The 15,064-nt window shown below is 49.9% G+C and overlaps 1 protein-coding gene across 1 annotated transcript in view; it reads right to left on the bottom strand.

Annotated features, from left to right (window-relative positions):
- Positions 1-15,064, bottom strand: part of LOC121298350 (collagen alpha-1(VII) chain-like) — a 75,355-nt gene that overhangs the window by 44,765 nt on the left and 15,526 nt on the right. The window contains exons 9-21 of the mRNA XM_041225453.1: positions 14,925-15,044; positions 13,555-13,710; positions 11,202-11,321; positions 10,277-10,423; positions 8,641-8,757; positions 6,830-6,976; positions 2,793-2,918; positions 2,275-2,421; positions 1,698-1,823; positions 1,296-1,439; positions 714-839; positions 355-627; positions 51-194 (exon numbers count right to left, since the gene is read on the bottom strand). Of these exons, the coding sequence (XP_041081387.1) occupies positions 51-194; positions 355-627; positions 714-839; positions 1,296-1,439; positions 1,698-1,823; positions 2,275-2,421; positions 2,793-2,918; positions 6,830-6,976; positions 8,641-8,757; positions 10,277-10,423; positions 11,202-11,321; positions 13,555-13,710; positions 14,925-15,044 (1,893 nt within the window). The remainder of the gene's footprint in view (positions 1-50; positions 195-354; positions 628-713; positions 840-1,295; positions 1,440-1,697; positions 1,824-2,274; positions 2,422-2,792; positions 2,919-6,829; positions 6,977-8,640; positions 8,758-10,276; positions 10,424-11,201; positions 11,322-13,554; positions 13,711-14,924; positions 15,045-15,064) is intronic.

Here is a 15,064-nt window from a genome sequence, read left to right as displayed (position 1 = left end):
GTTTTTTTTTCAACGCTGATTTTCATGAAGCGCATGTAGAAACAGCTTACCTGTCTTCACGTTCACAGAGGCAGGACTTCCTTCTCTCGAGCCAATCAGAGCCGACACCCTGATGCTGTAGGCGGTTTCTTCCTGCAGCCCATCGATGTCAAAGGAAGTGACATTGCTGGGGACTGATCTGAAGGCTTCCGCTCCTGCAGACAGGACCCAGAACAGGACCATTAGCAACAGGCACATTTAGATGTGCTTTATAACCTCCACAACTATGAGCCCTGTTCATATTGTCTTAAACTAACTATGACTCTCATGAAAACAGGAGCAGAATGATGTAAGATGACTGGAGTCAAGGCCCACCATCACTGCGTTGCCATGTGACCCTGTACGCGGTCGCCCTGGCAACAGGGACCCAGCTGATGCGTATCCTTCTACTTCCTGTACTGAGAACTCGGAGGCCCACGACTCCTCCCACTGTCTGGTTGGGGGCAGTCCTTGCCGAGACGGTGACCACGCTCCCCTCACTCCCGCCAACCAAAACCGACACCCCAATCACCATGGCAGCGTCGGGCTGCAGACCCTCGATTTCATAGGAAGTGATGTCACTGGGCACGACGCGTGACTCCGCCCGACCTGGTGGGACAATGAGAGATTACTGCTGGAAACACTGCATGACACAGACAGACAGACAGACAGGGTTTAGTAAGTTCGTGTCTTACTGTTGCCCTGTCTCCACGTGACCCTGTACCCTGTTGCCCTGGCAACCCCAGACCATGTGATGCGAAGGCGGGAGCTGCCCGTGTCAATCACTCGGAGGTTGGTGACTCCCTCCACAGTCAAAGGCTCTGTGGAGACAGGAAGAGGAAGCTGAGCACGGACGTCGCAATTCCTGTCTGTGATGCGCTTACAACACTCTGCTCTCCTTTTACAATCCCGAGTAGAATAACCTGCTCTCCTTTTACAATCCCGAGTAGAATAACCTGCTCTCCTTTTACAATCCCGAGTAGAATAACCTGCTCTCCTTTTACAATCCCGAGTAGAATAACCTGCTCTCCTTTTACAATCCCGAGTAGAATAACCTGCTCTCCTTTTACAATCCCGAGTAGAATAACCTGCTCTCCTTTTACAATCCCGAGTAGAATAACCTGCTCTCCTTTTACAATCCCGAGTAGAATAACCTGCTCTCCTTTTACAATCCCGAGTAGAATAACCTGCTCTCCTTTTACAATCCCGAGTAGAATAACCTGCTCTCCTTTTACAATCCCGAGTAGAATAACCTGCTCTCCTTTCCTGTCTCTCACCTGTCCTGGTGCTCACAGTGACGGGGTTCCCCTCTCGGGTCCCGACCAGCGCAGACACCCCCACAGTGTACCCCGAGTCCTCCTGCAGACCCCTGATGTCGTACACGGTCGTGTTTCCGGGCACCACGCGAGACGTCTCCCTGCCTGCGACGGTCGAACAGAGAGAGAGAGAGGCCAGCGTGTTCATTTATTATAAGCTAAGGAGATATCCCTTATAAAAGCTTCCCATAGCAAAAGCCCAGCAAAGTGCAATGCAGGGTGAACCCCGGTATGTCAAAGCTTGGTAACTGCATCGTTCTGTATAACCTGGGGGTCCCAGTGCATGGGGGAAAGGGCACAGTGACTGTGTTCAATATTTCTGAGGGATGATTGGCAAGTCATGACAGCAGAACACTCTGTTACCGTCTTCACCCTGCCAGCTGATCCGGTACCCCGTCGCCTTGGCGATGCCAGTCCAGGCGATTCTGACCCGGGAGCTGTCCGTCTCCACCACCCTCACACTCGTCACTCCGGCCACTGCAGCCTCCTCTGAGACATGAGAGAGACACGAGAGAGAGGAGAGACACGAGAGAGAGACAGAGGAGAGAGAAACAAGAGAAACACAAGCGAAAGAGACAAGAGCACGAGAGAGACATGAGAGAGAGACGAGAGACAGGTGAGAGAGCATTAGCACAGCTAGCTCACTAAGTAAAGCAAATCACTGACTGGAAGCAGGGGGATTACCTGGGGTAACACTGACACCATGTGGCAGAAAAGCTGAATAGCAGTTTTCACATTTATATTGTTGGAGAAGACCAGGCACTGAATCCTCTTGTGCAATTTGTTTTTTATTAAATTAAATGAAGAATCCTGGTTGGCCAGTTCTAAGTGTGCCTGTGCCTGCGGGTGTACTGGGGATAGCAAGGGTAAGATAACTAGGAGATTCTGATTGTAAATCACGCACTGCACTGGGCTTTGACACTCCAGGCACTGCACTCACCTGCCCTGATGCTCAAACTGACAGGGTTTCCCTCCCTGTTTCCCACGAGCGCTGTCAATCTGATCAAGTAGTTCGTGCCCTCGCGCAGGTCCTCCAGGTCAAAGGTGGTCTGGTCCCCTGAAATAATGCTGGTCACCTCCGAGTCACCTGAGAGAGGGGGGTGGTGAGGCAGTTACTCACAATGCTGTGTGCAGACCAAGCCACATCAACAACACACACGTGTCTTTGTAGGGTTAACTTAGCTGTGTGGAGCCTGCTGTCTGTGTCGAGTGTTTTTGCAGGGGAGTGGCTATTTGTACAATCTCTATTGCTTACTCAGGGTTATAAACTCATACTAGCCCTGCCCCCAGTCATGGATTCATCACTGAAATGCCCAGGCCAGCACCAGGAGTTTATTATTTCATTGATAACCTTGAAAACCTGCCCCTCACCCTGACCCTAATGTGCAGCCTGTCTTTAATGAAAGTCTCACGGAGGCGACTCACGGAGGTGACTCAGGGCCGCCCCCCTGTCCTCACCCTCAGAGCTGCTGATCTGGATGCGGTAGGCAGTGGCTCCAGCCACCCCAGTCCAGCCCAGCTGCACGGTGCTGCCCAGCGTCTCCAACACACGCAGGCCAGTCACACTGCCCACTGACTGCACCACTGAGGAGAGAGAGAATCACATTCACTGCACTGTACTGAGACACGGGCACTGACACACACACACACTGACTGCACCACTGAGGAGAGAGAGAATCACATTCACTGCACTGTACTGAGACACGGGCACTGACACACACTGACTGCACCACTGAGGAGAGAGAGAATCACATTCACTGCACTGTACTGAGACACGGGCACTGACACACACTGACTGCACCACTGAGGAGAGAGAGAATCACATTCACTGCACTGTACTGAGACACGGGCACTGACACACACTGACTGCACCACCACTGGAGAGAGAGAATCACATTCACTGCACTGTACTGAGACACGGGCACTGACACACACACACACTGACTGCACCACTGAGGAGAGAGAGAATCACATTCACTGCACTGTACTGAGACACGGGCACTGACACACACACACACACTGACTGCACCACTGAGGAGAGAGAGAATCACATTCACTGCACTGTACTGAGACACGGGCACTGACACACACTGACTGCACCACTGAGGAGAGAGAGAATCACATTCACTGCACTGTACTGAGACACGGGCACTGACACACACTGACTGCACCACTGAGGAGAGAGAGAATCACATTCACTGCACTGTACTGAGACACGGGCACTGACACACACTGACTGCACCACTGAGGAGAGAGAGAATCACATTCACTGCACTGTACTGAGACACGGGCACTGACACACACTGACTGCACCACTGAGGAGAGAGAGAATCACATTCACTGCACTGTACTGAGACACGGGCACTGACACACACACACACTGACTGCACCACTGAGGAGAGAGAGAATCACATTCACTGCACTGTACTGAGACACGGGCACTGACACACACTGACTGCACCACTGAGGAGAGAGAGAATCACATTCACTGCACTGTACTGAGACACGGGCACTGACACACACACACACACACTGACTGCACCACTGAGGAGAGAGAGAATCACATTCACTGCACTGTACTGAGACACGGGCACTGACACACACTGACTGCACCACTGAGGAGAGAGAGAATCACATTCACTGCACTGTACTGAGACACGGGCACTGACACACACACACACTGACTGCACCACTGAGGAGAGAGAGAATCACATTCACTGCACTGTACTGAGACACGGGCACTGACACACACACACACTGACTGCACCACTGAGGAGAGAGAGAATCACATTCACTGCACTGTACTGAGACACGGGCACTGACACACACACACTGACTGCACCACTGAGGAGAGAGAGAATCACATTCACTGCACTGTACTGAGACACGGGCACTGACACACACTGACTGCACCACTGAGGAGAGAGAGAATCACATTCACTGCACTGTACTGAGACACGGGCACTGACACACACTGACTGCACCACTGAGGAGAGAGAGAATCACATTCACTGCACTGTACTGAGACACGGGCACTGACACACACTGACTGCACCACTGAGGAGAGAGAGAATCACATTCACTGCACTGTACTGAGACACGGGCACTGACACACACTGACTGCACCACTGAGGAGAGAGAGAATCACATTCACTGCACTGTACTGAGACACGGGGCACTGACACACACACACTGACTGCACCACTGAGGAGAGAGAGAATCACATTCACTGCACTGTACTGAGACACGGGCACAGACACACACACACACTGACTGCACCACTGAGGAGAGAGAGAATCACATTCACTGCACTGTACTGAGACACGGGCACTGACACACACTGACTGCACCACTGAGGAGAGAGAGAATCACATTCACTGCACTGTACTGAGACACGGGCACTGACACACACACTGACTGCACCACTGAGGAGAGAGAGAATCACATTCACTGCACTGTACTGAGACACGGGCACTGACACACACTGACTGCACCACTGAGGAGAGAGAGAATCACATTCACTGCACTGTACTGAGACACGGGCACTGACACACACACACACTGACTGCACCACTGAGGAGAGAGAGAATCACATTCACTGCACTGTACTGAGACACGGGCACTGACACACACACACACACTGACTGCACCACTGAGGAGAGAGAGAATCACATTCACTGCACTGTACTGAGACACGGGCACTGACACACACTGACTGCACCACTGAGGAGAGAGAGAATCACATTCACTGCACTGTACTGAGACACGGGCACTGACACACACACACACACTGACTGCACCACTGAGGAGAGAGAGAATCACATTCACTGCACTGTACTGAGACACGGGCACTGACACACACTGACTGCACCACTGAGGAGAGAGAGAATCACATTCACTGCACTGTACTGAGACACGGGCACTGACACACACTGACTGCACCACTGAGGAGAGAGAGAATCACATTCACTGCACTGTACTGAGACACGGGCACTGACACACACACACACTGACTGCACCACTGAGGAGAGAGAGAATCACATTCACTGCACTGTACTGAGACACGGGCACTGACACACACTGACTGCACCACTGAGGAGAGAGAGAATCACATTCACTGCACTGTACTGAGACACGGGCACTGACACACACTGACTGCACCACTGAGGAGAGAGAGAATCACATTCACTGCACTGTACTGAGACACGGGCACTGACACACACTGACTGCACCACTGAGGAGAGAGAGAATCACATTCACTGCACTGTACTGAGACACGGGCACTGACACACACTGACTGCACCACTGAGGAGAGAGAGAATCACATTCACTGCACTGTACTGAGACACGGGCACTGACACACACACACACTGACTGCACCACTGAGGAGAGAGAGAATCACATTCACTGCACTGTACTGAGACACGGGCACTGACACACACTGACTGCACCACTGAGGAGAGAGAGAATCACATTCACTGCACTGTACTGAGACACGGGCACTGACACACACTGACTGCACCACTGAGGAGAGAGAGAATCACATTCACTGCACTGTACTGAGACACGGGCACTGACACACACTGACTGCACCACTGAGGAGAGAGAGAATCACATTCACTGCACTGTACTGAGACACGGGCACTGACACACACTGACTGCACCACTGAGGAGAGAGAGAATCACATTCACTGCACTGTACTGAGACACGGGCACTGACACACACACACACTGACTGCACCACTGAGGAGAGAGAGAATCACATTCACTGCACTGTACTGAGACACGGGCACTGACACACACTGACTGCACCACTGAGGAGAGAGAGAATCACATTCACTGCACTGTACTGAGACACGGGCACTGACACACACTGACTGCACCACTGAGGAGAGAGAGAATCACATTCACTGCACTGTACTGAGACACGGGCACTGACACACACTGACTGCACCACTGAGGAGAGAGAGAATCACATTCACTGCACTGTACTGAGACACGGGCACTGACACACACTGACTGCACCACTGAGGAGAGAGAGAACTGCACCACTTCACTGCACTGTACTGAGACACAGGCACTGACACACACTGACTGCACCACTGAGGAGAGAGAGAATCACATTCACTGCACTGTACTGAGACACGGGCACTGACACACACACACTGACTGCACCACTGAGGAGAGAGAGAATCACATTCACTGCACTGTACTGAGACAAGGGCACTGACACACACTGACTGCACCACTGAGGAGAGAGAGCATCACATTCACTGCACTGTACTGAGACACGGGCACTGACGCACACTGACTGCACCACTGAAGAGAGAGAGAATCACATTCACTGCACTGTACTGAGACACGGGCACTGACACAGACACACACACACTGACTGTGAGACATACACACACACACACTGTAGTGCAGAATATGAAAGAGGGTCTCCAGCACTAGAAGCCTCAGTATAATGTTGCGGCCTCGTTCTTCATGCCCACCTGTCTGGGAGGTGCTGGCCGGGGTGGCCACCTCCCTGCCCTCGTACAGGGTGTACAGGGTGATGATGTACTCCGTGCCCGGCTGCAGCCCAACGATCTCATAGCTGTTAGTGCTGGTGGAGAACGACACCTGCTGGGAATCCCCTCCTGTGGAGCAGAGCAGAGGAGCCAGGTCAGGAACCCAGACACATTGGCATTGTGAGTGCAGATCCACACTCTCAGTGATATTAATACATTGTGAGTGCAGATCCACACTCTCAGTGATATTATACATTGTGAGTGCAGATCCACACTCTCAGTGATATTATACATTGTGAGTGCAGATCCACACTCTCAGTGATATTATACATTGTGAGTGCAGATCCACACTCTCAGTGATATTATACATTGTGAGTGCAGATCCACACTCTCAGTGATATTATACATTGTGAGTGCAGATCCACACTCTCAGTGATATTATACATTGTGAGTGCAGATCCACACTCTCAGTGATATTATACATTGTGAGTGCAGATCCACACTCTCAGTGATATTATACATTGTGAGTGCAGATCCACACTCTCAGTGATATTATACATTGTGAGTGCAGATCCACACTCTCAGTGATATTATACATTGTGAGTGCAGATCCACACTCTCAGTGATATTATACATTGTGAGTGCAGATCCACACTCTCAGTGATATTATACATTGTGAGTGCAGATCCACACTCTCTCAGTGATATTATACATTGTGAGTGCAGATCCACACTCTCAGTGATATTATACATTGTGAGTGCAGATCCACACTCTCAGTGATATTAATACATTGTGAGTGCAGATCCACACTCTCAGTGATATTATACATTGTGAGTGCAGATCCACACTCTCAGTGATATTATACATTGTGAGTGCAGATCCACACTCTCAGTGATATTATACATTGTGAGTGCAGATCCACACTCTCAGTGATATTATACATTGTGAGTGCAGATCCACACTCTCAGTGATATTATACATTGTGAGTGCAGATCCACACTCTCAGTGATATTATACATTGTGAGTGCAGATCCACACTCTCAGTGATATTATACATTGTGAGTGCAGATCCACACTCTCAGTGATATTATACATTGTGAGTGCAGATCCACACTCTCAGTGATATTATACATTGTGAGTGCAGATCCACACTCTCAGTGATATTATACATTGTGAGTGCAGATCCACACTCTCAGTGATATTATACATTGTGAGTGCAGATCCACACTCTCAGTGATATTATACATTGTGAGTGCAGATCCACACTCTCAGTGATATTATACATTGTGAGTGCAGATCCACACTCTCAGTGATATTATACATTGTGAGTGCAGATCCACACTCTCAGTGATATTATACATTGTGAGTGCAGATCCACACTCTCAGTGATATTATACATTGTGAGTGCAGATCCACACTCTCAGTGATATTATACATTGTGAGTGCAGATCCACACTCTCAGTGATATTATACATTGTGAGTGCAGATCCACACTCTCAGTGATATTATACATTGTGAGTGCAGATCCACACTCTCAGTGATATTATACATTGTGAGTGCAGATCCACACTCTCAGTGATATTATACAATAAGTAATATTAATGAGCAGGGTGTGCATCGTTCGTTGTGGGATATCGCCTCGCCTCAGGAGTGTTGTAATGTCCTGCCTTCATTGATATCTCACACCCTCACACACTCCCTGCAGAGACACACTGTGACTATACAACGACAAGGAGGTCATTTGACATTAAAAACAGCCAATAGAAAGAGGTTTAAAGAGAGGCTGTGCTCACCCGCGGCCCGCCTCCACTCCAACCGGTACCCCCGCGCAGCCCGGATCAGGTTCCAGGTGACCCGGATGGAACTGGGTCCGATGCTGAAGGTTTGCAGGGTCTGCTGCTCTGTGCTCTCTGTGGGACGGGAGACGAGGCAGTGGTGTAAACAAACAAGAGGCTAAACTCACTTTTCTGTGTTCATGGAGGCACTGAGGGTGTGCATAGATGCCCAGTCGATTACATGCATGTCATTTGTGGTGGTCTTGCAGATGCTCTGTGCACAAGCTGCTCTCTTCTATAATGCAGCAGTGTGGAGCGCAGTCAGGCTCTGTGCACAAGCTGCTCTCTTCTATAATGCAGCAGTGTGGAGCGCAGTCAGGCTCTGTGCACAAGCTGCTCTCTTCTATAATGCAGCAGTGTGGCTCTCTTCTATAATGCAGCAGTGTGGAGCGCAGTCAGGCTCTGTGCACAAGCTGCTGGTGTCCTGTACAGATTTCCAGACATGCAACAAAGGATTTATTTATGGAAACTTTGGAGGAACATCATATTCCTCAATTCTCTTCCCTGCAGCCCTTTTCCATCCAAACAACAAAGAAAAACAAACGTACAAAAGAAACCCCACTGGGCTGGACTAATGGGCCTCCTTCTCTTGTTTAGAACAAATTTGCATTTCACTTTGTTTCTTTTTAAAAACTTCTCTCCAAGTTCAACTTGTACACCAGAGTGTAGCCAGAAAGCGGCTTCCTGATTTAAAACACATTAAACAGAAAGAGAAATCTCACGCCTAAACACAAAGGAAAGGGAAACAGAAAAGAATCTTTCTGAATCCCCAGTGATCTGTTCTGTTTACAGAGTACAAAGAAAAGGCCACTTTGCAGTCAGAGTCTCTCCCCCGCACTCTAATGAGCCCAGAATAAAAAAGAGTTAGACAGAGGTCATTAAGAAAATAACTTCAACAAGAACTGAGCTGCCAAGGGAAGGCGGGAGAGACAGCCTGCCAGAGAGAGGGAGGAGGGGGAGAGAGTCAGTACAATGCTCTCTAACAGCTCTACATTGTTTTAACAGGAGCAGAATTAAACTGGGTCACTGTGTCAGTGGGAAATAAACTGTCCTAAATATAGCTGGTCTCCTGAGTGTAGAAACATTCCCAAAAAGGACAATGAGAAGGAGAAGGAGAGAGAGGAGAGACAGAGAGAGAGAGAGAAGGAGAGACAAACAGAGATGGCAAGACCAACACTGTCTTTTTCAATGGGTTATACTGAACTGAAGGCGAGATACAGTGAGATGGTTATGCAGCAGGGTTCCAGACTAAAATAAACTTAATACGTTTAATGACAACAGTTTTTGTAATTTTGTCTTTTGTCATTACCTATTAAGTTTATTTTAGCATTTTTAGATATTGTAACTCAGCTGGGTTCTTGGTCAAGGTGATATTGTAACCCAGGTAGGGTTCTAGGTATATTATAACCGGACAGGGTTCTATATTCCGGTGGTTTTGAAACTGGGGTAGGGTTCTAGGTTCTGTTGGTTTTGTAGCCTGCAGGGTTCTAGGTTCCGGCGGTATTGAAGCTGGGGTAGGGTTCTAGGTCCTGGTGGTATTGTATCCGGGTCAGGTTCTAGGTTCTGGTTCCGGTGCATTGTAGCTGTGTCGTACCGATGTTGAACCTGGCAGTGGTGGCGGGTCCGTCGCTCGTCCCATACAGAGCGATGACGGTGACGATGTACTCAGTGTCGGGCTGCAGGCTCTGCAGGGTGTAGGACTCCAATCCACTGGGCAGGTCCAGCTTCTGCACATCACGACCTGAGAGACACACACAGAGAGAGTCACTACACAAGCACACTGCACACACACACAGATACACACACATAGTCACTACACAAGCACACTGCACACACACACACAGAGTCACCACACAATCATACTGCACACACACACACACACACACACACAGTCACTACACACACACACACACAGAGTCACCACACAACATACTGCACACACACACACACACAGTCACTACACAAGCATACTGCACACACACACACAGAGTCACCACACAATCATACTGCACACACACACACAGAGTCACTACACAAGCATACTGCACACACACACACAGAGTCACCACACAATCATACTGCACACACACACACAGAGTCACTACACAATCATACTGCACACACACACACAGAGTCACTACACAATCATACTGCACACACACACACAGAGTCACTACACAATCATACTGCACACACACACACACACAGAGTCACTACACAATCATACTGCACACACACACACAGAGTCACCACACAATCATACTGCACACACACACACACACAGTCACTACACAAGCACACTGCACACACACACACACACAGAGTCACTACACAAGCACTATGCACACACACACAGAGTCGATACACAAGCATACTGCACACACACAGATACACGCAGGCTCACTAGACAAGCACACTGCCCACACACAGATAGTCATTACGCAAGCACACTGCACACACACACAGATACACACAGGGGTTGCTATACACAGACAGCCCTTGAGAGCCCCGCCCCTCACCTGCGATTGGTCCCCAGACAATGCGGTATCCGCTGGCCCCTCCCACTCCTCTCCACTGCACACGGACACTCTGCGAAGACACGGGCTGGACTGAGAGCTGCTGCACCCCCTGGAGAGACACTGCAGAGAGAGAGGGGGGGTCAAGCTAACACAGAGAGAGAGGGGTTCAGAATCAGTGCAAGAACAGAGAGCGAGGGAGAGGGAGAAGGAGAGCTAACAGACCTGTGATGACGGTCTGGGCTATAACAGACAAAGCAGCTCCTATACTCAGGGCTCTAAGAGAAAGCAGCTCCTATACTCAGGGCTTTAAGAGAAAGGCAAAGCACCTGCATGTGATTTATGTGTCTCTGATGCTCTTATACACAGGGGTCTATGGTACTCCTCCACGGGTATGGTACACAGTGTGCGTGCGTGTGCATCTGCGTATTTGTGAGCATGTGCGTGTGTGTGTGTATCTGTGCACGTGTGTGTGCATGCGTGCACGTGTGCATGCGTGTGTGCGTCTGTGTATGTGTGCACGTGTGTGTGTGTGTGCGCATGCATGCCTGTGTATTTTTGCGTGTGTGTGCGTGCGCGTCTGTGTATTTTTGCGCATGTGCGTGCGTGCGAGTCTGTGTATTTGTGCGCGTGTGATGTGTGTGCGTGTGTGTGTGCGTGTGTGTGCGTGCGTGTGCGTCTGTGTATTTGTGCACGTGTGATGTGTGTGCGTGTGTGTGTGTGCGTGCGCGTCTGTGTATTTGTTGTGTGTGTGCGTGCGCGTCTGTGTATTTGTGTGTGTGTGTGTGTGCGCGTCTGTGTATTTGTGCGTGTGATGTGTGTGCGTCTGTGTATTTGTGTGCGTGTGATGTGTGTGCGCGTCTGTGTGCATGCGCGTCTGTGTATGTGTGATGTGGGTGCGCGTCTGTGTATTTGTGCGTGTGTGCGTGCGCGTCTGTATTTGTGCGCGTGTGAAGTGTGTGCGTCTGTGTATTTGTGCGTGTGTGCGTGCGTCTGTGTATTTGTGTGTGATGTGTGTGCGTCTGTCTGTGCGCGTCTGTGTATTTGTGCGCGTGTGATGTGTGTGCGTCTGTGTATTTGTGCGTGTGTGTGTGCGTGCGCGTCTGTGTATTTGTGCGTGTGTGATGTGTGTGCGCGTCTGTGTATTTGTGCGTGCGCGTCTGTGTGTGCGTGCGCGTCTGTGTATTTGTGCGCGTGTGATGTGTGTGCGCGTCTGTGTATTTGTGCGTGTGTGTGTGCGCGTCTGTGTATGTGTGCGCGTCTGTGTATTTGTGTGATGTGTGTGCGCGTCTGTGTATTTGTGCGCGTGTGATGTGTGTGCGCGTCTGTGTATTTGTGCGCGTGTGATGTGTGTGCGCGTCTGTGTATTTGTGCGTGTGTGCGTGCGCGTCTGTGTATTTGTGCGCGTGTGATGTGTGTGCGCGTCTGTGTATTTGTGCGTGTGTGCGTGCGCGTCTGTGTATTTGTGCGCGTGTGATGTGTGTGTGCGTCTGTGTATTTGTGCGTGTGTGCGTGCGCGTCTGTGTATTTGTGCGCGTGTGATGTGTGTGTGCGTCTGTGTATTTGTGCGTGTGTGTGCGTGCGCGTCTGTGTATTTGTGCGCGTGTGATGTGTGTGTGCGTCTGTGTATTTGTGCGTGTGTGCGTCTGTGTATTTGTGCGCGTGTGATGTGTATGCTTGCACGTGTGCAGTATTGATTCCTGAAGGTAATACACCTGGCAGCGTGTCAGTCCCTGGGCTGTACCTTTACTGTACAGTCTTGATATTTCTTACACTAAGACATGAAAACACAACCTATAAAGTTCATGTAAAATGCAAACTAGCCTCCTTGTCACATTTACAACCTCAAGCTACCTTGACACTGTTGCATATAATCCTTTGACAGTTACACACAGCCCTTTCAAAGTGACTCTGGCACTGGAATCAATAAGACACCGAGCGAAGAGAGACGAGGACCTCTCAACTTAAAAAAAACTAAGAAAACTTTTAAAAACAAGCTGATACCAACAATCACAAGAGAGCAGCAGTGATACTGACAGGCAGACAGATAGATCGATAAACAGACTATTGTTTATTTTCGCACTTGGGTAAAAAGCACATGTTCTATGACGTTAAAAGAAACTGCAGTCACAGCATAAAGCCACCAGGTGGAGCTCTGCTTCACTAAGGTGAAGAGAACTTCAAAGTGGACGTGAAACTGCTCACCACACCTCTGCACTGTCAGCGCTCATGAGGACTTGCACTCCCCCAGGAATCAAACAAGGTGCGGACAGAGAGTAAGAGAATCGTGGACAGGGCTGGTCTGGGAGGGGTGCAGGGGTTGGGAGGGGCTGGTTGTGTCTGGGGGAGTACTCACAGGTGCGCCCCGTCACGGAAGTGGGGGCGGCGGTGTTCCGGGGGTACAGGGGGTACAGGGTTATCAAGTACTCCGTGTCAGGCTCCAGCTCCTCCACTGTGACCTCCACAGAGTCGGCACTCAGGCTCCTCTCGTCCAGCTGGGCACCCGTCTGTCCTGCTCAACAAAGACACATGACAGTCAGCCCGCACCAGGAGATCAGAAGAGATCTGAACGAGGTGATCAGAAGAGATCTGAACGAGGCGATCAGAAGAGATCGAACGAGGCGATCAGAAGAGATCGAACGAGGCGATCAGAAGAGATCGAACGAGGCGATCAGAAGAGATCGAACAAGGAGAGCAGAAGAGATCGAACAAGAAGAGCAGAAGAGATCTGAACCAGGAGATCAGAAGAGATCTGAACGAGAAGATCTGAACGAGGAGATAAGTCACACAGCGCGCCATGTTCACACTGGGAATGCGAATACGGGTGGTGCAGGAGAGGGGATGGGGGGTGCACTCTCTGAGGAAAGACACTTAGAAAAGTTAGAATTCTCTTTAGTCTATAAGCTCATTCCATTTCCAAGGGCTCTGCGTCTGTCTGTCTCTGTGTGTGTCTCTCTCTCTCTCTCTCTGTCTCTGTCTCTCTCTGTCTGTCTGTCTCTCTTTCAATGTTTTGCTTCTTCTGTTTGTTTTTTTCCCAAAGGCTGTCAAGTATTGAAGCCCGGAGGGAGTGTATTTTTTTCGGGTCGAGCGAGCTAATAAAACAGGGTGTGTATCAGGGTGTGGCATAGCAGGCTTGCTGCCAGGGGTGATGATGGGGGAGGGGGAGGGGGAGCAAGTGTGGGATTCAGAAGCAGCAAATGCAGAGCTTTGTACAGAAGAATGCTAACAATACAATGCAGAAGCACTGTTATCACATGCAGGATCTCATCTCCTCTGTCTTTGTAGTTGCTCTGAATTGGCTGTCAGCACAGTTTTTATAAAGCACCGAGTGTGTATGCTTCTCCTGCAGTTTAAAGGATCCTTGCTTCTTGCTGCCAATGCCTCCTCACATGCAGGCCTGTGCTAACGAACACTTCAATGGAGGGATTAGACCTGTCGCTGCTGGCAAGGAGGCGTTCCCTACAGGGAACGCACAGAGCCTTTTAAACATTGCACAACTGACTCATTGCACTGAAGACCATTCCAGGACCCCTTCCTATAGGCTTCCGGGATTGTTATAAGAGAGGTGGAGAGAGGTCCACGAAGCAAATCTGACCACTGTTATAATAAGAGACCCCGATACATACACAACATGCTACCTGCTATTACAAATCGCAAACATGAAGATTATACCATGGAGCTGCTACTAAACAGAACAGCGGTTTTCGTTAGCGTTAGAAATTGTACCTCGCGGTCTGTACGTGAGGCGGTATCCCTGCGGCCGTGAAGTGGGCGGGGTCCAGGCCAGGCGCAGGGAGGAATGCCCCGCCTTCAGGATGCGCAGATCGGACACACCGGGAACAGACTCTGCAGGAGAAGAGAGAGGG

This window comes from Polyodon spathula, chromosome 23 (assembly GCF_017654505.1).
Source record: "Polyodon spathula isolate WHYD16114869_AA chromosome 23, ASM1765450v1, whole genome shotgun sequence".
In the NCBI taxonomy this organism is placed as follows: Eukaryota; Metazoa; Chordata; class Actinopteri; order Acipenseriformes; family Polyodontidae; genus Polyodon; species Polyodon spathula.
Note: the sequence above shows the minus strand (reverse complement) of the source record. Positions and strands in the feature narration are given on the sequence as shown.